The sequence below is a fragment of the Anguilla rostrata genome, chromosome 1 (assembly GCF_018555375.3).
Source record: "Anguilla rostrata isolate EN2019 chromosome 1, ASM1855537v3, whole genome shotgun sequence".
In the NCBI taxonomy this organism is placed as follows: Eukaryota; Metazoa; Chordata; class Actinopteri; order Anguilliformes; family Anguillidae; genus Anguilla; species Anguilla rostrata.
In genome coordinates, this window is record NC_057933.1 from 27235283 (window position 1) to 27262120 (window position 26838).

Sequence of the window (26838 nt, forward strand, 5' to 3'; positions counted from 1 at the left end):
CAACTCAGCTCACTGTAGCCCCACCCATTACGGGTTTTGTGAAACCTCATTTGCCGACCATTAGCACCAATCATTAGACTGAGTGAGTTCTGGAAGACTAAGAGAGGGAAAAGGGATGGGAAAACTGCAGTTGACAGAGGAGGAAAGAGGAAGGTAAAGGCCTGGAGCTGAAGCAACAGCACAGTGACATTTCCAGCACACTGAACCCTAACATGAGGGCCCCATACAGGCCTCTGTACCAAACAGACCTTAACACATTTACTCATGCTGGCACTGGACACTACTTAATATTGCATTTATTAATTTGGCTGATGCCTTTACCTAAAGTAATTTCCAATGCCATTCTGCCCAACAACATTAATTGCAAATAATCAGGATAAATAAAAACCGCCATGAAAGAGCAGACAGTGTTGCTATAGTTACTTATTGCTGACCTAATAGGACTCCACTTCTGCTTAACAGAATGAAATTCAATGCACAAATATTTGACACCATGTTTCGATATTGCCATTTTCAAGAGATCTAAAATCAGCCAGTTTCCAAAGAAACAGCCCAAGTCAAGTAAATAAAGTAATCAAATGTAATTGTCATCCTGTCATGCCAGATAACCTCTCTTGTTCATAACTGACCCGCTGAACCTCACCCCTCTATTCGTCAAGAGTCTCAACCCCACCCCCCAACATCTTTGGTCAGGACCCTAGGGACACAAGGTGACCCACAGCCTGTCTGTTTACCCTTACCTGGGTGTAGTAATGGCACTGAGGGGTCATCCCAAATATTGTCATAACATGCATTACCATCTTCCAGCTCATTGGCCACTGTGTTACCATTGGCCACGCCCTTATCCTCTTTCCCTGTGAAGTAGTTCTGCATGCTTGTGTTAAATCTGAAAAGAAAGACAGTTCTTTCTTTTATTACCCTTAATTTGCTGCAGGATTCAGCAGTGGGGCTTTCTGGCCCAAACAAAAAGCCTTGCCTTGCACATATTGATTAAAAATAAAGCATTGTGGTTAGCACAGACTCCACAAGATGTTTATGACTGTTCAATATCTAATGTGAAGACTATCAGAAATGAAAGAACTGGAGTTCTACTGGAGCTGGGCTTACTGTGAACATTACGTCTACATTTAAAAATGTAAAAATGTTATAAACTGCTTTATGAGGGTCCCCCCAGATTACACAGCCACCCACTCCTCCCTGTGGTGTCCGTCTGAGGCCAGGCCGTCGTTGGACTCACTTCATGATCAGAATGTATCCGGCGTACATCACCACCAGCACCAAGCTTTCCCACCTGAGAAACAAAGCAGAGTCAAAGCCCACACCTCCTCACCGCAACCGACCAATCCCCTTACACTGCCCCCGTGCATTCCATCCCCTAACCCCACACCTCCTCACCACAACCGACCATTCCCCTTACACTGCCCCACCCATGCCATCCCCTAACTCCACGCCTCCATTACATACCCCCAACTGCCACCCTCCTGCTTCACTACACCCATTTACCTCCTCCCCCCACCCCTCCAAACACCTCCTCACTCTGCTCAGCTAACAGCAAAACAATATGCGGAGGTGCTTACCACACAATCTTCTCATCATAGATAAACTAGGAAAGAGAGAGACAGAAAGTGTTTATTGTTAAGTGCATTACATTACAGGCATTTAGTAGACACTCTTATCCAGAGCAACTTACACACTACTTAGCATTTTTACCTAACATCCATTTATACAGCTGGATATATACGGAAGCAATACAGGTACCTCAAGAGCAGGGGAATTGAACCGCAACCTTTAGGCTACAAGGCCAGTTCCTAACCCATTATACTATGACTGCCATCCTAGTACAGTGAGGTACAGTGGCCGAACACCGATGTGATCATACGTGCGCTAACGATAATGCGGTAGTTACGACAGACCAGTGGCCACCTGTTCACATCTGGGTCAATGGTGTTCTGAAGAGAAGAACAAAGGATTTTGGGAAATGCACTGATGAAAATATTGTAGGAATAATGGAACACTCACCACAATCAGAAGCACCACTGACAGGATGTAGTAAAAAGAGTCACGGAAAACCGCCCACCGTGTCAGATACACTACCTGGGGAGATGAAAGAGAGACAGTGGCAGAGAAAGGCAGAGATATATTTTACACCTTTGTAGTATGGTTAGTCTTTGGTGATAAAAATAATGAAGCAAGTAATACAAAATGTAAATAGAAGTTCAGAGGGGAGGAGAGAGAGAGGGAATGGAGAGCGCTCCACTCATTTAAACAGCGACTTCAGGGAACAAGGGAAAAAGTAAAGTTGCAGACCTGACCAGCAAAGATTCCACACACGCCTATGATGCACAGGATGTTGAAAACTGCCGAGCCCACAATCGTGCCCACTCCCACATCGCCGTGGGTAATGAACACACCTATGGAACAAAAAAAACAAAAAAAAAAAAGAAACAAAACAAATTGTGAAAATTTATCGCCCGCACCTGAGGTGTTTGTTTATGTGCGTGTTCATGTATGTCTAACCGATTATAGAGGCAAAGAGCTCAGGGGCGGAGCTTCCTGCTGCCATGAAGGTTGCCCCGGCAACATCTTCACTCAGGTGTAGTTTCTGCACAGGAAATGAGAGGAGCAAAGTTAGGCGGGTCACAGTCACTTTTATCACCACATACAACAAACACAGCAGCAGGAGAAAGTTTATAAGTGGTTGTGGTAGCCAAAGCCACAACTTCATTTTCTACTTTTGTCACAAATACATTAATTTCAAAAACACACATTTGCTTCACTGCTGACTCCACAATTCTCGTAAATTTCAGACTTAAAATGCTCAAGGAAAAAAAGGAAAAAGCAGTATGTTGGCAAAAGTTAATATTATGAGAGACTCAGAGGTGGAAACTCCAAGGGTCAGAAAGTAAAAGGGGCTGTGTGTGTTTTGAACGTATGAACTCAACCAGCTGATTTTACTAATTAGTTCTACCTCCTGGCTAAAAAAATGTGCTAATTAGCAAATCCAGGTGATTCAAAGAAAATACTGGGGAGGACTTTTACTTTCTGAAGATGGATTTTCTGGATTTTTCTTTAGATACATTGGAATTTTTTCAAGTAAAGGAGATGATATTACTAAATAAATCGAAATAAATGAATAGATAAAACCAACAAAATCATTCTGTGTAAGAAAGGTCACTGTTTTCAAAAGTGGAAAAGAAATGCTTTGTTCAATTTATGTACAATGAAGTGGTCTCACACTTCACTGCTACATACTGCAAGTGTACATTTCTTAATCCGAGTTATTGTCTCCAACTATGGCTCTCCTACCTCACAGATCTTCTCTAGGGACGTCACAAAAAAGTCATCACAGACAATCGCGAGGGCCAGGAACATATAGAGCGTCTGTAACATGGGAGATAGAAGAGGGTACAGGTGACAAAAAAAGGGAAAGAACACTTTCACCAAACAATGGCTCTGGTCCAGGGGTGGGGGCAAGGAGGGATATCAAATTCTGTTCACTGTAACCAAAAATCCAATAACTTTCACTGATCAACTTTTAACCTCTTTTTAAATGGTAGAATCCGAAGCGACCCACACCGCTGACCTGCTGAACATGTGAAATAGCATGATGTTGTTAAGCGAATCAGTCCGTGCTGGGAAGTACTGCAGCAACGCCGTTCAGGTAAGAATGTGCTGTGCTGTATAGTGCAGTCTGTACTCTGCTAGGTTAAATGGACAGGCCTGGACCATATGTATATAATCTGGGGTTTACAAATGCATATAAACATCAGTTTGGAAGCAGTCAGCTAACCAGGCACTGCATGGCCACTCGCATGCAAATTCGCACACACAGAGACACATACATATGAGCACTTGCACAGCTCAATGAGCACGCACACAGATATGTAAATATACAGCAATCACACATACAATATAAAATCCACTGTTTGTGGTGAAGCTGAAGGCATGGAGGAAGTACACAATGAAACTGGTGCGGAGAGAGACAGAGGAGGAGGAGGGAGGAGAGGAGATTGATGAGGAAGAGGAGCCCTACCGCTACTATATGCAGCAGCACTGCTCCTTGCCTGCGCTGCATGTTGGTGAACAGATCTTCTGGGAACTCGTGAATCGCTGAAATACCAATAAAAAACAAGGCTACAGTCAGCCACGCAGTCGGCATTGCTCAAAATCGTTGGCCACCAAAACAAAATTTCTTAGTTGGTCACCACAGTTTGGGAGTCGCAATATGGACAGGAGGATACAGAACGAGACTAACCTCTGCATTTCTGCTTATACTTTTTGAAGAACCTTAGACTCCTCCTCCAAAGAACGCACAACTTTCAACGGTTATCAACTACCCATTTGAAAAATTTTCTTCTATTTGGAATGCTCAGGCCTCAGAATTATAGTCCTGTTCCATCACTGCAACGTTGCTGTCCATTTGGATGCAGGGAGTATCAAACTACGTTTGGAGGCAGGAGTGTATTTAACTACTTGTAATTAACTGCCACATTAGTTCTCACAGGCCATGCTTGGTGTCCACTGGCTATGAGTTAGCTAGAGACATGCTTTTCCTTCAAGCTCTCCAATGTACCCCTGTGCCCTGTATTGTGTAAATAGTCCCTGACACATAGACAAGGGCACTGGAGGAATGCAGGAAATGCCCATCCTGTGGGTGCAGGTGGCGCAGTCACTGCCTCCAGACTGTAGAGTGAAAAAAAAAGGATTAATCTTTACGCAGAATAGTGCCAAACTTCAGGCCTCGGTTATTTCCTGGAATATTCAAATAATGCTAATCACGAAAATGAAGAATGACTGACCAAAAACAGAATGCCGGCATTGTTGTGAGCACATCCAGCCTCTGGGGCGATAATTCCCTCGGACTTAAGTCATTAACATTGTGACATCACTCAAAGGAAGTAGCTTAAAAATAATTGTACACACAAAATCCCCTTGCAAATAAACTGGGCCGTACATTGAAGATGCGAAAAGCCCCTCGCTTATGCAATCGCAGCTGCTACGAGGGCAGATTGATATATTAAGGGTCACAAAAGATGTGCAAGGACATTAGGTGGTATTTATATTCCTGTTTTTTTAAGTGCTCGTGCTTGGTGATTGGAAAGGGGGCTGAGTTGGTCATCAGGGGTTGCGTATAGGTGCAAACTCATGGTGCAGTGGTATCTTAAATTTAAGGGGCCAGATTCAGCCACCAGAAATCAGTTCTGAAGGAAGAAGTGTTGTTAGTACCAGAGTGCTCATCTGGGGGAAAATTTGGCAGAAAACAACAATCTGTTAAAAATTGTGTGGAGGCATTCACACATAGATAACAATATCATATTTAAAGCAATGCATAACTTCACTGTATCTTGTAGGTATTGTGACTTTGCTGTAGTGGTGTTGTAAGCTAACACCATCTACCAAATGACTAAATCGTCATTTTTGAAACGTGCAGTACATTAGAGATTGATTCACATGTGAAGGTTGTTTCCTGCTGGTAAGATTGCCTCCAGGCCATGTAAAGCCATATGGGAAACCTGGTTCCTGTGGAGTACCATTTCAAATGCATCAAATTCTATTCAAGGTTTATGGAGATGGAGATTAACAATACACACAGCACCAGCCCATTAAAGGAGCTTAGGACATTGTTGGAGGGTATTAACGGTTTGGACAAACAGCTGTCTCTCACTGCACAAAATGGCAAGAGATTGACCTCATCCAGAGATCTGAGAGAAAGGAAGAATTCACAAAAAAAAAAAACCTACAATGAACTCCAGCAGCTGATAAATGCATATAGAACATTTACACAACAGGTTCATAGCACAGACGGAACAATCAACAGTGAATGTATTAAATCATTCAATGAAGCAACAGAAAAGCTCAAAGAACGTCACAACTGTGATATGAAAAAGAAAACACTGTCCAGTCAATCAGCTCAAATTTCTGTAGGTCAACAGGATTTTTGATCTTAAAAAGCTTGTAGCCTGTATGCAATCCTCCCACTTGGTACTATTCCCGTCTGTCTGAACCTCAATATTACAAAAAGCATTCTAAGAAAAATACCCAAATGCCTTCGGACATATTCTGAGATACAAAATGAAAAATTCCCAGGCCAAATGCTGCTTGTCAGTTGTTACTGAATCCGTCGAATCCAAGCGCATCTAATTATACAATTAGGGACTAATTATGAGTAGCGCCTGGATAAATAATCGTGGTATTATTTTGCATGCATTTTAGTCCTCCACAACCAAGTGGTCAACAGAGCTTCTTTTAGAAGTCATGTCAAACGATCACTAATTAATTAAATTAATTATAGCAATAATCTCACTTAATCAGCCAGTTACCACATACCAATTACAGCCAGGGCCAGGCACATGGGAAGAGGTGTATTAGACAAGTCTGCTGTAAATGCTCACTACATTAAATATAGTTTTTCTTTGAGGGGATAGTTAATGTATATTTAAAATGAGCACCTCCTCTACAGTGAAAAATATAGCAAGTTGAAAAATTAAAACAAGCAGTTTGCAGCAGGGGCACACCAAAAACAGGAGCAGGGAGAAAAGTCATGCAAACCGATCATTTATTTGGACCTTAATAATGATTAGTCCCTAATTGTATAATTAGTTGTGTATATGCTGATTGCCAATTACTAGAAACTAGGAGTGTCCACAGGGACACCTAGAGTACAACTGCCAAAATTAAAGTTGACAGCCCACTGGTTAAAGGCATGCAATGCAGGATTTTTTTTTTGGGGTCTGCTGTGGTACGGTTTACATTTTTAAAAGTCTCCTTCTCCATCTTCAGCTCCTCCCTCATCCCGAGTAGGCTACTCGACCAAGTCACTGACACGTGAATTCTTTAGAAACTACCGGTAAATTTCTACAATCGCTCACTTGGGACCATGGACCAGGCATCTACAAATAATTTGAAAACTGGACCTTATGGTCAAAAACCAGATGTCTGCCAACCGTAGCTGGATAGCTACAGGTAACATTACTTACAGGTCCAACAGAAAACAAGCCAACTTCACGTCGCTAACAATTCCATGGTTCCACAGCTCCAAACTCTAGTTCTTGAACGAGGCCGGTCAGCTTGTCTTTTTGCTTCTCTGCATCTAGCAACAAAGACTCCACTGAGATCTGATCCAAAACCACAGGCTCTGTAGCCGCACCCACCCCTCCCCATACAGGAAAGAGTGCCATGCCCAGAAATATCTCGAACACATTTTAGAATAACAAATACAGGTAAAAGGTGCAAAGACAGAGATTGATAGTGCATCATAGTTATGTTTTAGCATGGTTATTTTATTATATTTTCAAGGTTAAAATCCTGAATAGTATGCCTTTAACATTCATATTATTGGTGAACATCAGCATACTTCAGTACATGTAAGAATCAATCATAAACCAAGAGAACTAACTTTATCTGCAATATCTGCAATCAGAAACACCAAACTGTTAAATTTGCATTCTACTAAGGGCAAAACAGTCAAGCCAGCAGAAAGGATACACAGTTTAAACAAAGAGTGGGAAACAAGGATACTGGACACAACCTTTCATGTAAAGGGAATGTGTAAAGCATCTGGATTGGCCAGCGCATGGTCACACCTTCATCACACCTTTACCAACGTGATGCAAACTGAAATGCTGCATTGATGCTCCATGCACCAGCTTGTACTAGTCGCGTTAGTGTTTTCAAAATACTAAAACTGATTCAGACATGCACCTCCAACACCGTCTACCCTGGGGTTTTTACAATTATCTTTGTGCCCTTAAAATAAAGAACTAAATGCGGGTATAGTTTGCATAAACTGCACCCATTGTTCTCACGTGTGCCCAAGGCCAACCAACTGTAAATTGTAACTACCATGCTATTCAAAATGAGCCTGTTTAATTTATTATTATTATTATTCACTGTGTGAATTACACTGTGAGGTATATCTGTACATACAGTACACTGCTGTGTACACAGGTGTATCCTCCCCCCCCCCCGATTCCTTCTCCTGCAGGATGAGGTTTCCACATGACACAGATGACACCTGCTCCCTGGTGTGACTAACTACCCACCTCAATCATGGCTGCACGAAATCAACCAATCACAGCTAGGCACTGCAGACCCACCCAAGGACAGCTGCTGTATTGATTATCACTGTACACCAACTGGGTCAAGGGCACGTCTACGACAATCCAGTTCTTGCTGTGAATTGCATAAACATCACACTCACTGTGGAGGTACACTTTGTATGGACATTTATATAATATATACAACATATGAAATACTACATTTCATTGCGTGGGAATGTAAGCTAACGTTAGCATAAAGTGAGACTGTGATTTGAAATGTATAGCACTATAGTGTAGAACATACAGGCTGTGTGTGTGTGTGGGGTGTGTGTGTGTAAATTGCATATGATCTAAATTATGCTCTGACTGAGTAACTTGGGCTTGTAATCTTGAATCAATAAATACTTTTCAAATTAGGGAAGAGCATTTGGAGAATTTTCCCCTGATTCACTTGAAAGATAAATCCTTTCATTTCAGGATGAACTGTCAGAGGTTTGCGATATCCAATTTCAAATGACTGGACTGGCTAGATATCAAACTTGCCATAGGCCCAGGCCTGCCCCTTCTGTTGGAATGAGGCTTAACCAGGAGCGAGACCTCTATTCAGCATCTTTTTCTGTAACTTTGTGACTGGTGCAATAGTATACCGTGCTGTGTTATTAGCTTTGCTAATAATATACTCAGCTTTTCTTTCAGCTGCACAAACTCGCAGTATATTGTGTGTTACTCTAAAATAAATATGCTCCTCTATTTCAAGAGTGAGTAGTGTTTTCACAAGTGAATTTCTCACCTAAGGCCGATTCAAAAAATTTCACACCTGCTTAAATGCTTTTGAGCCCAAATGCTCTTATCTCTGGCTAACATGGGACATCTCATACTCTGCCCCATGTGTGTGTGTGTGTGCGCGAGTGCGTGTGCGTGTACTCCCATTCACTGAACCACCCAATTCAAAATGCAGTCAAACTGCCAATGTCTGCAAGTTTGGAATTAAGTAGACTTTATGCTTGCATATCTTAGGACTGAATATGCCCCTAAGAGCAGAGAATCAATGAGAGAAAAGACTGCATTAGCTGAAAGAATTCTCTCAGTCCCTTCATTCATTAGCTACGGTATGTGCCAAGTGTCCGCTGCCCATTTCCATCTACCTGTACCGGCTTAATTCCCTTTGGAGGATTAAGACGTAGGCTCCCACCCTTCCCCTGTTCTCCCACCCTTCTCTCTGTGCACACAGTATTCCTGAACAGGTGGTTACATTCGTCTCTGAGCGATAAGTCTCCCCCACCGACCAGGCTCTGCGTGTAAGCTGCTCTGGACAGACAAGTCGAAGGCATCGACCTTCCTCCTGTTCACAGCGTGCGCACGGCCCCTGAACACTTCTGCGCATTCTGCATTCTGAGCTAATTCCCCCTCCCCCCTGACCTCGATGGGCGCTTGTGTTGAGTCGCCCCGGGGGAAAAGATGAAAGCTCAAACTTTCCTCCTGTTCGTACCCTGAACACAGTCCCTGAACGGTCTATGTTCAATTCTGTGAGTAGCGCCCCCCCCCCCCCTCACCACTCCATGCATTGAGTCTGAGAGTCATATCCTGGAGGAGGATGGTATAGTCTTTGAAGTGCCAATCTTACTGGTTGTAAGCACGGACCCTAAGCAAGTCCCTGGAGCTCTCTGTGATTCCACCAGGAATCATCCATCAATTCCCACCGTACCGCACTTCTGCTCATGACTCTGCAGTAGACTCCTCGCAGCTCTTCTCAACTTAATGCATGCTGTGCGGTCGTTCAGTGAGGAAAGGCAATAAAAACAGTAACACTTTGTCCCGGGCCTCTGGCTGCGCATAGGTAATATCCTCACTTGGTTAAGCGAGCTTGATAATGTAACCATGTAAGACAACACACCGCGCCGAGCGTCTGTCTTTGGTTTGCCGATATCTTGCCCCCTGATCTGAGCCTGTTAGAGCACACCGTGCATGTGGTCGCATGCATAGCAAAAAACAAATATTGGATTACCAGTATTTATGAATTATTATTAATGTGCACTGCGGTTGTGCACTCCTATCACTTCCACTGACTTAAGAGATAGTTCTTTGCGGAAGGCTGGTGTTTCCATGGCCGAAGAAAAAAGAATGCACCATCTAGCACTAATGAATAAAGGAACGCACTAGCATGCACCATCCAAGCTTCATTCAGGGGATAATCACCTTCATGGGAGGTGGGGGGGGGGGGGGGGGGTTGGCATATGCAAAGGGTGGCCTCACAGATGATAAATTTAATGCAATGTCCATGCTAGCTTCAGCGTACTAGCTGCAGTGCTGGCTGGAAGAACATCTCTCAGGTGCCAGTTACTCCCCATCTCCGACAGCCCCCTGCCGTCAGGGCCAGCCTCCGATTCACCTCTCAAGTGATTAATGACCCAGGCTTCAGGAAACGAGGGCAACGTGCAGCACACGCTGCTCCACCCCAAAAGAGCCGCAGGAAAGAACGCTCAAACCTGGAGTTTCTCGTTCCAAACTCGCCGACTCGTCTGCACGGGCGACAGACGTGTCCGCACCGTCCAGGTTACATTCGCGTGAAACTCGCCATGCTGGTACCGTCCCGGGCCGCTTTCGGCACAGCAGGGGGCCGCTCTTGAGGAGGCCGTGCCCCCCCCCCACAATGCCATCCTCTCCCTCGCGTGCTGGAGACTGCGGCAGAGAAATCGGTCGTCCGGTGAGAGCTCCCGCCTCCGGCTGGGGTTCTGCCAAGTTCACGACTGTGGCTGGTGCAGAGGAGAGAGGCTGTGCAAAGCTCCCTCTCGCCGACCCGGTGCGAGGAGATTTGTGCAGCGGCTGCACGGACGTCGGCATGTGTTTGTTAGAAGCGGTTCTCTTGAAGTTGCAAATCCCATGGCTCAGACACTGCTTCTGTGCAGCCCGGCGGCTGGATTTCTCTTAATATCCTCCCAGCCGCATGTTATTGCTTGATAATTGCTTACAAGAATTGCTGCGTTCAAACAGACAACACAGCGGGGGTTTTGTTTTTTTACCTTGGGCCACACAGAGCACAGAATATTTACTCAGTGCTGTACACCCTTGTCACAGTAACGTTGCCGTTAGGGCTGTGTCCCTAAGGGGTTTCCGCATGACGGCTCAGGTACACATCTCCAACCCTGTGCTAGCCCATGCTGAAATGAAAGGGAATGCATGGGTTTCTCACGAAACTGCAGTGACTTGAAAATTGAACCAGACCTGGCAGTCCCTTCTCTGCCCCCTCATGTAACAAGTACGGTTACATGAGTAACCCACCATTATGTGACTTGTCACAGCCCAAAACAGAGTGGAAACTACATACTGTACAGTTTTAAACTAACCAGAAAACTATACTCGGAGACTTATAAAAGCCAGTGTGCAATTTAAGTTGAATTTCAAGAACTGGCCTGTTATTTCATCTGTCTCAATGGACAAGTTCTTCTCCACATCAGTTCACAAATATGGGACATTGGTAGACTGAGGCCAGTCCACCAGTACAAGTAGCCTGAGAGGAGTGGGGAGAGACAAAGGCAAAAAGCAATGGGGAAAGAGAGACAAACCAGGGATGTGGAGCCAGGGTAGGCAAGGTAGACACAGGGCATCGCTGCTTTCCCTGCGTCACCTGACTTCTCTCATTTGAGTGTGCAGAGAATATTAATGCACACATCCTGGTGGAGGAACATGCAGTGGAAGAAGCTTATGGAAAGAAAACTGTCTTTAATGGAGTGTGATACTCGCTGCTTTCCAAAATACATATTTCATTGCACGGCCCTGTAGAAGGCAGTCTGGAAGCTGCAACCAGAGCCACTTGTCATATGAACATTCATAACGGGGAATTTTAAGGGTTCATTTTGGGGCGAACCATCATTTAACTTGACAAGAGAACCTGAAGAACTACAAATGAGAAAAGGAACCGAGTACATCCGCTATCCGTTGATGATCTGCTGGCCTTCAGGCCCGGTGCATTCACCATACATCATTGTCCATCGGGAAAACATTCAGCAGACAATTTTAACTTTCAAGCTTTTCAAATCACACGATTTTTCAGGCTTCAAAATCTCAATCCAAAGTGATGCAATATGTCTGCCAGACAAGCTAAAGTAAAAGCAGTTAGCATTAAAAATACAAAGCTTTGAACTGGCAGTGCTGTACAGAGCTAGAATCACTAAGCAAATGCAAGGACATCTATTTCTGATGTAGAATGAGTCTTGCAGTTTTAAATCAAATGGCATTTTTGACATTGACATCATTTTAAGAAATAATCAAAACTTGCCAGTGCCAAAGCTGGCACCACTGAGCATTGCTACACCACCAGCCTCTCACTAAATTGCGAACAGCTGAATAGCAAGCATGCCCAAAACAGACTTCACGTTCCCAACCCACATAAGAAATTACACCTGTGTGGGTTCAGGACATGAAACAATCTATGTACTTGTACTTGTTTCATCATAAACTTGTTTTCCAGCCAATGAGTTTTGAGGCATTTGGCAGGATTTGAACAGATAAGATGTCACTGAACACAGAATTCATCTTGCTACTGCCATTAGCAGTCATGTCATCAATGAAGACAAGTGAGCCAGTTGCAGTGGCAGCCATACATCCCCACACCACCATGATTTACAGATGAGGTGGGTGCTTTGGAGCATGAGCTGTTCCTTTCATTCTCCATACTTTCCTTTTTCCATCACTTTGGTATAGATTAACACCAAGCAGCCAAAACTAGGCTTGGTTTTTTGAAGCTCACTTCCTGGTCTTGTTGAGAGACGTTGCCCACTAGTGCCAGTGCGGTTGGCTCCAGTATACCACTCGTTTCAATGTAAGTCAATGGTAACAATACGGTCAAAATAAGTCACAAGTCCCCCACAAGAAAATGTAGTCACAATAGGAGTTTTTTTATTTGTCTAATGTCTCCCCACGTGCCAAATTTGTTAAGTTAGTGTTATTTGGACAAGACTAATAATTTTATGGACAAAAAATGTGGGCCACTGTCCAAATACAACTCTTCCACTTTTCAAGATGAAATATATATTTTTTGTAACTTTTTTTAACCATTGGTTCTTGTGCATCACATCTTAAAGGTTAATGATATCTGAATAATTGTTTTTAAATTCTTTAAAAACAGGCACATCTACTTTTTTTTTAGATATGTACAGTCCTTGGTATGACTGGAGAATACATACTAGGATTGGGTTCTCTGTAAATACGGATTGCTGCTTCGGTTTCAGTATCCTGCCTAAAGTTGCCTCAATTAAAATGATTCAACTACTGAGATGAACCTTTAAATGTTGCATTCGAGAGAAACAAACTCACTGAAATACAAAGCAACAACAATCTGACTGGCTTTGAGTAGAGAAAATGCTGGGCTGCTGAATGCTGCACATGCAGTGCTAACTTTATTAAGTATTTTCAAACAACGGAAAAAAATCTAAATTTAAAATTGACAGTAAGGGTGTATTTTGTGTAAATGGACCCGGGTATTTGAAATGCATAACCCTAATCGTTCACTCCCCCGAATTGTTCACTTGGCACAGGAATAACTGTGACACACCATTAAAAGATTGTGAGGAAGTCCCAGTGTACATTACAGTCATGGTGCACATCAACGCCCATCGAGGAAGATGCCTCTTATCAGTGACTGGCAGAAACCCTGGTCTGGGCATGAGCTCTCTCTGCTGCTGGAGGGGTGGGGCTGGGGTTGGACACACAATGGCCTGAAAAACATCATGACCCACGCTGATAGAGAATGGCAGGCACTACTATGCATTATTGTTGTTGATGTTATTAATATTAATATTATTATTATTAATGAAAGTGTTAGAATGTTGCATAAATTAAATTATGCACTGGATATACAACATTATGAAATGGCCGGTTTGGAATGCACATTTACGGAGGCAGTCCCAGCTCCGTGCCATGCCGAGGTCAGTATACAACTGCCGTTGACACATGGATAATACTTTTCCCAAAAGGTAGAAATTACACCACTGCCTGGACAGCCATCACCTCTGTTGTTAAAAACAGTAGAAAATTTCCATCTTGTAGAGGTATACAATAGCTGAGGGGAATTACATCCCAACATATTTATATGGAAAGAGGCCAAAACCATGAATCTTTTGATATCTCAGTGCTTAGCCCTGCTTTCAACAACATAAGATCATGTTAATTAACAAGCAAATTGTCAGATTTTAGATAGGCTAGTCCTTGTTGTAAATTAGCCTGATGTCCACCCGCCCGCCCCCTTTTTGGGTTATTTCAAATTAACATCTCATTTAAGGTCTTCTGGTTAGTAAATGCTAAGCAGGGAGCCTATATTCAATAATGAATTAATTATTTCAATTGACTGTTTCTCACGTAATAAAATGATTTAACTTGAGTCTGTTTTGACTTGCTGGTTGATTCCACCAGGCTACTGTTAGACTCACCTATCAATAAAGTTGGCGATTTAATTGATAATTCTCATTTTCAGTAAGAATTATTAAATTTGTGTTCAGCTGTCAGAGTGCTGAAGATTTTAACAAGGGCACTGACAGTCGGAACCGCTGGATTCAGGAAAATTAACATTTTTTATTTAATCCTCACTTCTCTAACATGTAGTAGCCACAGTTGTAGCAGTTGTCTTGTCATAGTATTATTATATGTTGAATTTTCTAGGTAGGTGCAAAAAACACATGTTCAACATATCACATTATTTGCCCCCAAGATGAACAGGCAGTAATTTCACCTGTAAAATAAAACTTAGGGACATATTTACAAAGCAGGCTGCAATTACAGTCAGGCCCTCAAAATTCTGCATCGCTGCATGTTTTCAATTTAGCAGTGTATTTAACTAAGACTGGTTATGCAAATGAGCACAGCCTCAGGGAGTTTATTTAAATGCACTGCCGGTATTTAAGACACATGTTGTTCCAGCATAAAGAAAAACAGCTAAAGCAAATACTGTCAGCAAAATGAAAAGATCTATAATTGACTTTAAAAAAAAATGTTGGCAAGACATTAGGCGACAGACCAAAGAAAAGATGGCATACAGTAGATCATTCATTAAAAGGATGGTTCACCCAAATCGCATAATTCTGTAATAATTGTCAATGGGTTGTAGCTTCCACAAACCGGCCCTTCTGCCCCCACTGCTATGTTGCAGCCAATAGTGAAATTGGACCCTGAAGCCATTATTAGCTGCAGCGTAGCAGCAGTGGGAGAAAGGCTAGTTTATGGAAACTACTGCCCATGGACTATTATTATTATAACTCCCTACTTGCAAGCCTGCCAGTCTGTGCCATACAGCCACTACAGATAATTCAGAATGCTGCTGCCCGACTTGTCTTCAACCTTCCTAAGTTCTCACACGTCACCCCCCTGCTGAGGTCACTCCACTAGCCACCGGTCACCGCCAGATCAGGTTCAATGTCCTGACCCTGGTCTACACTGCAGCCAACAGGACAGCTCCTGCCTACCTCCAGGGCATGATTCAATCCTACACGCCAGCTTGACCACTCCATTCTGCCAGCAGGGTGACTTGCACTCCGGGTGAGTGGTTCTCGCTTCTCCACCCTAGCTCCCAAGTGATGGAACAAACTCCCTGCTCCTCTATGAACTACTCAGTCATTGCCCATCTTCCGCTGTGGTCTGACGACGCATCTCTTCAGACTGCACGCGGACCAACTATCACTACTCTGCAGGGCACTCCCAATCTAGGATCGCTGTTGTATCCTTCTAAATTTGTTACTGTAGCACTTTCATGTTACACTTGTACCTCCATCCAGCGCTTACAGTATATTGCACTTGAATTATCTTGATGTTGCAGCTTGTTGTCATGCCTCTTAGTTTGACTTACCATAACTTTCTGACCTAGCCTATGCTTACTGTGTGAACTGGACTTAATGTGGTCATGACTATGGATAACTGATACATGCCGAGTATTGTACCTTATCAGACCTGTGTTTCGTAGTAGTTCCAATGACCTTCGGCATGCACTTATTGTAAGTCGCTTTGGATAAAAGCATCTGTCAAATAAATAATGTAGTGTATTATTGCATAATGCTATTTTGGTAAACCATCCCTTGGACTTATTTTGCAAAGGGAAAAACTAGGGTGAAAAACTCAAACAATGCTCACAAGAAACAACTGCAAATCACTTCTGCACGCTTCTGTCTACCATCTCCCATACACATGGGCTTAGGAGCCCCGCTCTTCTCCTCTCACTCCACTTCAAACAGTTTCTCTGCCCTTCCATTGCGCACCGCAGTATTGTGGAGCATGCAGCAGCCCACACCAGCGCCACTTCCTCTGGGCTGTGAGCTCCACCAGTACGGTCCAGGCAATGAAATGAGCTCTTAAGGATGCCAAATGTGCAGTCCACCATATTTCTGGCAAAGATGTGCGCATCCTTGTACCACTCCATCTCTAATGAAGTTGGATTTTGGACAGGTGTCAGCAACAGATGGCCACTGTCAGCTTCAAATGTGCAGAGAGAATGTTCACATGTCTCACAGGTAACCACTTCAGAAAACAGTTTTAATATTTCATGTTTAATTCCACACCCAATAGTCAACCATCTTCATCACGGTCTGAACTTCTCAAACAGGTGACTGTTCCTAAAGATGAAGGACTCACTTGTGTATTTGCAACCATATTGTGATGACATTGTGGAAGGCACACACAACCTGGACATTGATAGAATGTGTGTGCTTTCTGTTTCTGTACACAACCTCATTTGCTGGTGGGGTATCAGCTGAACATGTGTGCAGTCAATTGCACCTCGCACATTTGGGAAAATAGCGATGGTATAAAATCCCCACAAAGCATTTGCCAATACCTCTCCCTACAATCACCATTTGGAACATCACTGACTACACCAGTGAAAATAAAAAACAAATTTGTAAATGTCTGTTCTGTCAGAAAAACTACAGTATGATGCTATTTTTCAAATCAAAATCGTAGCTAACGCAAAGACGCACAAACGCCAATGTGTCTGTACTCAGAAAGATGTACGAGTTGTTTACTTTTCTTAAATGTTCACCACTTCAACAAGTCTGCCGCAGCTGTCTCAAGGAAGCATAATTAGTTCAATTACTATTTCTAGGCCCCACTAAACAACAAATTACTCTTCATTAAGCTTATTTAAGAAAAAATATTTTTTGTTTGTTTCCAAGTGACTCACATAAATAGAAAGCACTTACGTAAACCCCATACATGCTTATGTAAACACCACACATACACCATATCTTTATGCCAAAGTGAAGTTGTTTAGAGAACACAAAGTTTAGCCACTTGTCCAAGCACTGGCACAGCATTCAGACTGTGTATCACTTTTGACATTTGTTTAAAGAATTTCCATTCTTTTTGCTGCTAATGAATAAGAAAGGCTGTTCATGACTTAACTAAAATGTATTCTAAATTTCATGCTGTTGCATGCTTGAATATCATAATTATAACAACACAATTCAGACAATAACAATGTTAAAAATAACAATAATCATCAGCATAATTACCATGACATTGTTATACGAAATGTGTAAAGCAGTGGTCTCCAACCCTGGTCCTGGAGAGCTACAGGGTCTGCTGGTTTTTGTTTTCACCTTAAAATCAGTACCCAATTGAGACCCAAGACACCAGGTGAGTTGAGTTAACTGTGTAATCAACTGCTCCAATTGATTCATGAAGTGAGGAGTCACTATAAAAACCAGCAGACCCTGTAGCTCTCCAGGACCAGGGTTGGAGACCACTGGTGTAAAGCCTCGTAAAACCGACCAACCGACCCCTCCACTTCCAGCCTGCCACATACCTGGCTTTGTGCAGTTTTTCTCCTCTTCCGTCTCATTGTCCCCTGCTGTCGCCATTAGTCTCCGCCCCCATTGTGCCTGAGCATTAGGCCCCACGTCCATGGTCAGTCCATGTCCTGCAAACCAAGAGAAGTAGTAGAACTCATTATGAAATCCCAAATCACAACTGTGAGCCACCTGCCCAGGCCACAGAGGATTCAATATTAGGAATGGGAGAATGAGACCACATGGAACCAATCCAAACATGGGTGGAGCTACAAAATGCCACTCATTGAATTAAACCAATGTTTTTGCCTTTTGTCATGGAGAGCAAGCAAGAAAAAGACAGACAGCTCAGGGAAGCCCAACCCATTGGTTTCATGAAATGTCACTTTCCAATGTTATATAACAAAAGGTAACACTGTATAACAGTAAAAGGGTGATTATCAACATTGCTCGAGAGGTCACAAAGCAGAAGGATGTAAATCAGAAAAAAACAGCTTTTCTAAACACTGGCTGGGGTTCATACTCCGTAAATATTTTTCATATAAAACAAAACTAAAAAAACATATCATTTCCACAAAGAAAAGACCATTTGAAAGATGTTTTTTTGATATTAAAAATCTTATAAGCTTTTTAATATCATGATCACAATGTGTTCATCTGCCTTGACATAAGTTCAGTAAAAACAGCCTTTCACTTATAGTTTATGTGAGTAGCTATGGTGTTGCTAGAGGTACACATGTGCTACTCAGGATTTTACATAGAGAGACCAGCAAGAGAAACAGGATTTGGGTTTTTTACATTAGCAAGCTTATCCAGTTGCATTATACATCAAATAGTAGATATTACTACCCAAAAACAATGTACTACCTTTACAACCCTTAAACCAATGAAACATCTTCTAGTTTGGGTGTACTCATGATGTTACCGGTCACATGGTCATATTCACCCCATGTTAAAGCATTTCTGTCTTGCTGAGATGGTTGTCTTTCACAAGGACAATGCCCTTTCAGCAGAGCATGTGCAGTCACCCAAAAGGCACATGACACACACATTATCCATATCTCATGGTCTTCTCAGTAGTGGTGGTTTATTTGTGAATGGCTGGTTCTTTTGAACACATCTTTTAATTATCTTTTAATTAATCATTCATTTTATTTAATTTTGACTACCCCCCTCCCTTGTGCAATTCAATTATATCTAATCTCATCAGAAATATCTCCTTTAGGCCTTTTAGATGCATGTGGCAAAGAAATCTGCAAGGCAGCTAAGGTGTGTTTGGGTAGCTGTTTGTTTGAATGTTAGAGTCACAACCAAAGGCAAAGGGTTCCAACATAACATCATTGGCACTTTAGGCAACAACTTTCGTTGGGAGGACACAGCTGTAACTTGTTTGTTGATTGAAAGAATGAAAGGCTTTTCTGTTATTTTCTGTTAAATATGTTTTCTGCATTATTGTCGGACACTGAAAAAAGAATAGTACTATATAGGCGATTTGCCTGGAAACTGAATAAATGAAAGGGTGGTCTCTGACTTTTGCACAGTAGTATCTCACTCACACACACACACAGACTAAGTGAAATTTAAAAAAAACATTTCATAAATCTGAATATGCTCATCTCCACTGAATATGAGACACGCCCTTAAACTTTGTCCCATGCACATCATTTCACTTATGCACATTTAAGCACCCGCTAAATCCGCTTAAACTGCACATTTTAGGAATTAAGCTCTCTGCAGTTGGAATAGGCCCCTAAATGCACAGTTCATATTCCACATCATGATACATTCAATGCAGGAGGGCCCGGGCTGGCTTTAGATTTTTTGCTCCTCTTTACAATTAAGTGCATGATTTAGGCTACATCACAAACAACATGCAGATCCTACAAACTCAACTTGCTTGAGTCGGACGGCTACACCAAAGCATATACCAGTTTACTCAACATTTACAGAACGCGACAACAGTAGATTGGTTTAAGCAAACTCCACACAGGCTTTTAATGCCCGACAGCACAATGGTTGTGTCATGGCCGCAGCGGTGCCCAGACGGCCCAGCTCACAGTGCGCTAACAGGACAGGGCAGCGGGCGGCTCAGTGAAATTCACTACCGGCAGGTGATTAGCAGCAGGGAAAGACAGCACTGTGCGGGAAACCCAACCAACTGTGTAATTGCAGCACATTGGTCTTCACAGCCGCTTCCTGGATCGAAAGCCCGTCCAATGGGAACAGGCCACAAGTCTGCTCTCGCACTACAGAGGAATGGCAAGACGGATTCTGCCCAAAATTTGATTGAATAGCAACTCAGCCAACCTAGGACATGAACCAGTGTAATAATTACATTTGTCCCTTAGGGGTCGGCAAGATGGGATGATGATTTTAATGGGGTTTTTTTATTTATTTAAATGTTTTTCATTTCAAGCATTCCCTCCAGAAAGGCTTTGTCAAAACGTTAACAAATTATTTAAAAAGCTATACTTTTTCAATCCACCCACAGACCTCCATTCAATGTGAAAATGTCGTATCAGTGAAATATTTCAGAAGGAAACGTGATGTGGTGAGATCTTGAGCTCGGCTGACAGCGAGGCCGCTCGGTCCGCTTTGACTCCTGAGAGCCATCTCGTCCCTCCGTAAAACTGATACGATAGGAGCTCCTGGAAGGGAACTCTCCGGTTATGCATTCAGAGCGCGTGCACGCCATTATAAATGAACGACGTGGCCATCATTATTCAGAGCATGTGCGCTAAATGACAACAGGGCTATCACTGATTACCGCCGATTCCTTTCACACTCACGCTCGCTCTACAGAAGTAATATTGTTCTTCTCTGTATGATATCCCCGCATAATCCCTTACGCCTCCGGTTATTTTAATATGATTAATTAACTTTTGAGATGCATATTTAAAGATGTTTTAGTCATTGTGCTTGCTGAGTGTTTAAATGACAAAGGGGATCAAGTCAAATGGAAGTACTGTAGTTTTTCCACAAAAAATAAAAACATTATCACATCCCATTTACAGTAGTGAAACTGAAACATTCACCTGGTGAGTCTATTTGGAGAAGTAATGATTTCAGGTAGTATAACATCTGAAGACGTGGTTTTATAAACATACAGTAAGAAGCAAAGACAGTGCTTAATGATCAGAACTGGTCAATGAGCCTGTAAAGGCTCTTAATTTCTTGACAGAATCCAGAACTATGTAGCCTAATGCCTGGTCTTCAACAACCAAAGATCGCTTATTCCACATAATCGCTTAAATCCTGCGAAGTAGACAGAAGGTAAAAAAAATAACTTATCAACTTTATCTACAATGCAAAAGCCCCCATCAGATCTCCCTGAATCGGCCCTTTGCTGAGACTGAAGAGGTTAACGGATTCGCAGAAGTGATAAAGGGCAACACAAACACACATGCATGCCGGCACACAAGCACACACACATAGTTAAATATCACCACAACCAATGCTATTATCAAACAACATACCACGGCCCATATTTGGCACAGAGCAGAAAAAAGGAAAAAAACAAAAACAAAAACAGTGCAAAGTGATCTCAGCCAATCTTATGTTAACTACCAATTTGCAAAGACCCTTAAGGAAAACAAGCAATTAAGTCACTCTACCAAAACATCATAACTTTTTCTGAGTTGTGTGAAGGCAACCTGTGTCTGCTCTGAAGTGACGCCACTGGCACCTCTTTAAAATGTCTGTATAAGGCAGGTGGGAAGCAAGTATTTTCCTGTAATGCGAACCCACAGAGAGCATCTGAAGGTCAGGGTAGCCTGCAATAAGCAGAATTCCTTAAACACAAAATGTTTTTTTTTTTTAGCACAAAAGATCACTGCAACTTTTAACACCGTTGCAATAAAGTCATGCAAGTCTGCAGGGAATACAAAATTCAGCACCATTCTCTCTCAAAACAACGCTTTTCAGCAACATCGTATAGGTCTCGATCACTTTTAGTTTTTTTTTTTTAAATCAGGAAATTTTTTAAGTGTCACCCTCTCCCTCCAAAAAAAAAAGAAAAAAAACCAGGAGAACAATATTTCCGCAACTTTCTACAGCCTATAAAAAGATTTAAAAACATTTGCTCGGCCGCAACATGTTGTTATATCTGAAGATTCTGTGCTGCTGTGAATAGTTGATTTGGTAATCCAGAGGCTCAAGATACCACACACGCAATCAAAATATTTGCCAGTAATTCATCATGCGCTAATAAGTAACGTACAATCTGAATTTAATATCTAAACAGAATCCACAAGCTGTTCATTGAAAAAAAAAAGACACCCTTGATATTTTTACCAGTTTGAATTCAAAATCTGATGTGTCATATGCTAACTGTCTGATTGTTGTACACCTGATGGCAGGCCTATTGACCGGATTAAATCCAGACACTTAGCCACCTGCCATTAAGAGTTTATACATTTGTATATGGTTTCAAATTTGCACTTCTGGCCTATACAATGTAATATAACCGCTTAATGTATAGGCTTTTTACAGGCAGGAGGATCAATATTTGGAATTTATCCTGTCTAAAAGCACAGATTTCCTTTAATTGGCATTTCGGTTTTGATGTCTTCCAGTGATACTCGGTAGCTGGCCAGCTAAAATGGGAAGGCTGACATCAAGGAAAAGGAAGAAATTCATATTTTAAAAAGTCCAGTGTCTGCTAAAGAAACAACTTGAGGTCACACACCCTTGTTTATCCAGAAATGCTTATTTTTCTACATTATACATGGAAGATATTTTTGATGTTTTATGTTACAATATAGGCTATGCTTTGCAACAGACAATGAGTAGAAAAAAAATTAGTTTATCATAGAACTTTCCAGGTAAATTGAAGGGACTACAAGTATTACTCAATTTAAAAACTACCTGTTAATATTTAGAGCTACAGTAGAAAGGCTTTTTTTCCCCAAAATTGATATGTTGTCAGTAAACTTTATTAAAAAAATAATTTTCTGAAAATTTGTTTTCCAAACTTTTTTTCTATACAGCATGTGGTAGACGGTACTACCCAGTGGATAATCACTTCTACAAGGTCCTAAGAATTTGTTTTACGTTGTATGGATATTCTACTCCATTTACGTTGCAGAGGCACCACATGTGCAATACATACATCAGCAGCACCACTGGCACAGGGATGGAAATATCACTTCCACTGAACAGCAATTTCTGCATACATTCTGCTAGGTTCTCCATAATGTACAAGCATGCTTATGGTAAGACCTGGAATGGCTGAAACTACCATGCACTGAGTGCTATTTACATCCTAGCTTAGAATTAAACAAATGTTTTTTTTTTTTTTTTTAATTAAATGACAGCTCCACAGAGCTTAATTTGCAGAAATATGTGCTTTGATGACAGCTTTGTCTCTCTTTCAGTACCTGTCTGACTAATCCAGTGGGGAAAATGGTTCCATTAGAACAAAGTGCTGTATTTCATGTGTAGCCTATATCCGAAGACAATTGTAAATGTATGTCAAGTTGAAGACCACATGTGGTTTCGGTCACCGTATTAAGTCATTTTCAAGAGAACTGCACACCTGGATCCCTCAGTCAACTGAAGAAAAAAAATTGTTATCTCCAGACTAGATCATCATGCCTATGCCTATGCAGCATCACACAGATGTGAAGGAATGTAAACAGAACTATCAAAGGGTGACAGACTTCTCTTTTCCAGGTTTTACAAAAAGCAAATAGTACAACCTGCCCATAGGTGGTGTGCTAAGTACAATTACTTTAATCTGAACACAACATAGATATGTATAGGACTGTTGTTTCCTTTCCTGTGGTGGAGAATATCTCCTACTTCACCTAGTTTCTAAGACAGTAGCCAGTTCAGGCACAATGCACAGCGAGTTAGTGAAATAAAGCCCCGATCTCAATGAACAAGTCCAACCTACAGACAGCCTTTCCCAAAATAGCCTTATGATACAACAAACAGCTGTTTGATTCAAACGTAAAGCAAATTTAGCATACCATGGCGTGGTTGGGCACAAGAAAAGACAACCAGCCCTGGTGAGATTCATGAGGCATGAGTATGGAAAAAAATCCTGTAATTAACATCCTAACAATGGGTTTTGCTTACCCTCATGCCTCATGAATATATCACCCGTACCTTTGTTTTGGCACTCGCTGTGAAGCATCCATGCAAGGCCCCCGAAAATGATCACCCATAGGCAGAGAATCCCGACCTCAATAAAAATGCTTGATGTTTCACACCTTTATCTTGAACTCGCCATACGCTGCAATGCAGTGGCAGATTAACACACAAGTACACAGAGAAGCATGTCTCAGACGTGATATCATTATTTCATGGACTTGCAAGAGACATGAAGCCATTTCGTACTGACAATATAAATATTTCCTTTTAATCTTTGCAGAGGACTCTCTTCGAGTCCTTCCCAGACCCCAGACCTCAGTTTCGGAACATCTGACGTAGCAAGCATGCATACACAATGCATAAAATATAACAGTAGATCTTAAGATGTAGATTGTTACATGTACATCCAGAGACCCTTACTTGGCACACCTACTTCTACTAATTAGCAGCTGAACAAGATCTCTAGCTGTTGTAGCTGAGGTGCACTTTGCTTGGGTTGGAATGAAAACCTACAGGATGGTAGATCTCCAGGAACAGGGTTGGGAAGCCCTGGTGTAGCTTCCTGACTGTGTGTCACTCACAGACCCTTAAAATCCAGGAGAAAATGTTGCTGTTCAGCGGGGCAAGAGGACACAGCCATTGAGGAGGAATAAGGTGCGAAAGAAAACTTTTGATCAAGAATACTCCAATAACAAGCCAAACCATTCATTCACAACAGTACTTACAACATGCAGTAATTGGATTTATTCTGACTCTACACTGGGCAACAAATATATACAACAAATAATAAAATATTTAAGTTTGTAAACTACCCTGAATTGGCCTGCATATTTTTGTTATGCGTGACAATAGTGAATTAGCAAGTTTAGTGTTGCTCCTGCAGAACTGTATTCGTAGATAATCAACATTCAAAGATAATTTTACCCTTTCAATGTACAATGAGCACTATTTATGTAGACACAGCACACGATCACACATGACTAATCAGCCTCCTGAAAATGTTATTAATTTTCAACAGTACGACCACTGTGTATAACGGCAACCTCACAACTGTTGTTGTTTCGGCGGTGAATTTTGTGTGTGACAGTTGGGATAAGCAAGTAATGTTGTAGGCACAGCTTAATGTCCTGCGCGAGACGCGTTGCACCAGCGTCCCCGCGAGCCACAGCTGCTGCAGAGCTACTTTTCTCCTTCGCCCAACAGTAGAAACTGGATAGTATTCTCGTGGATCTAACGCAGATAAAAACCGAACCTTCAACACTGATGACATCAAGGACAAAAACGACGCAGTAGAGGCGGTCGCGATTCAGTAAGCGGCTGTTAAAAGGGCTGCCGTTATGCACGCGAATTCGTGAGATAATTCACCTCTATCTCGCACACTGCGACATACTCACGAGCGAACGCCAAACGAGTGCACGTGAGCGCGCGCGTACACACACGAGGAAATACACCCTGCTTTAACCTATATCGTACGAGTCAAGGCCATCTCCGCAAAGCAGGTATCCAAGATTACCCTAAACACAAACGAGTCAGCCTTTGTTTGCTTACATCTAGGAGCTCTCATCCCATGTATTGAAATGAGTAGATACATAATCTTCACGCAGCGATACGGCTGGTTAGTATAATTAATTATGCTCAAGATATCATGGCATATCGTGGAATTTCATAGGACAGGTTGAAATAAAGGTCTAAATTAATACATACATCATTTTAAAGTAACGATTGCCATACGATTAAAATATAAACCAAAGAAACATCTCCACCATTCAGTAGGATTTCCAAGTTTAGTAACCACTCTAATTCCAGGGAAAGCAAGTGCCTGCCACAGCACGGAATTACACTGCAGAATTCTCAGACGTTAGTAGTCACGAGCAGTTCCAGCACTTACTCACCTGTTTTTGTCAGTAGTGCCGACATACACCACGCCATGAAGAGGACACTGCAGATGAAACAGACCTGCACGAAAAGCATTTCCCTCCTCTTACGAACTTTAAAAATCTTGGCTATGATGTTTTTTTTGGACACGGTGCAATTTGTTTCCTGATCCATGGTCTTCGGGCGCGAATAACGGGGGCTTCCGTCCTCTAATTTTTCGTCCCTCTTGCGTACTGTAGACAAGAAAAAGAACAGGAATGGTGTACGCTTTTACACAGGACAGGCTTCGCATGCGGTCCTCATTTCAAGCGGCCGAGGAGCAGATACTGAGTGAGGTAGCTAGTGAGCAGATATCATGCATGTGTGCTCGCAGCTGCCGGAGAAAAAAAGGCTGTTCGACCACTGGATTAGTAAACCTGCTCGTGAGAAATCGTGTCCCGCAGCAGGAGAATCTACCGGCAATGGTGTAATAATTGTACAGCATCAAACGTTCTTTTTTTTCTTTTTCATTAAAAAGAATATGGACAGCTTGCAAGATCGTAAGCTCTCCGTACTTGTAACAAGCTACAAACCACGCTCAATTAGCAATGTCCTCGACTGCACTCTGACGCTAGTATAAATAATCCAATATATTTTTTTGCATGTTGAGTTCAATGCTTTGAAGAGGCACGTTCATACATCGTGGTTACTTGTCTCGTTTGGTGTCGTCCCACTTTCTGCAAAGTAAGCTACCCGCGGGAGATACCCAATGCTATTCAAAGAATGAAGTCTCTCTGATTGTCCTACAAGATAAATTACTCCCTAATTATGAGCAGCTGCTATGCCACTTTGATTCCAGAATTGAAGTTGTTGCACACACGTGATATATATATATATAATATATATATATAATTGAATATAGTTAAATGTCTGTTTAAACAGCAACATGAAATATATACAGTGTTTGTGAATGTGGCCTCATAATCATTGATTGATTTGAAAAACAAATTTGACTAGTGCAGGGGAAAACAACCAATTCGTCACAACTGTCCCAATGATTTTCCATTTGAATTACCTGTATA

The 26838-nt window shown here is 42.0% G+C and overlaps 1 protein-coding gene across 2 annotated transcripts in view; it reads right to left on the bottom strand.

The window, feature by feature from the left end:
• slc24a4a (solute carrier family 24 member 4a) overlaps positions 1–26598 on the bottom strand; it is a 42498-nt gene extending 15900 nt beyond the window's left edge. Inside the window, exons 1-11 of one of the 2 annotated variants that reach the window (XM_064332818.1) lie at positions 26456–26598; positions 25795–26010; positions 17824–17937; positions 4034–4110; positions 3307–3381; positions 2518–2602; positions 2308–2411; positions 2020–2094; positions 1578–1603; positions 1238–1291; positions 798–886 (exon numbers count right to left, since the gene is read on the bottom strand). In XM_064332818.1, the coding sequence (XP_064188888.1) occupies positions 798–886; positions 1238–1291; positions 1578–1603; positions 2020–2094; positions 2308–2411; positions 2518–2602; positions 3307–3381; positions 4034–4110; positions 17824–17937; positions 25795–25951 (856 nt within the window). In that variant the 5' untranslated portion in view covers positions 25952–26010; positions 26456–26598. Of the gene's footprint in view, positions 1–740; positions 887–1237; positions 1292–1577; positions 1604–2019; positions 2095–2307; positions 2412–2517; positions 2603–3306; positions 3382–4033; positions 4111–17823; positions 17938–25794; positions 26011–26455 lie in introns of both variants that reach the window. The other variant, XM_064332809.1, reaches the window with a different exon arrangement.
• Between the last annotated feature and the right edge of the window lie 240 nt (positions 26599–26838).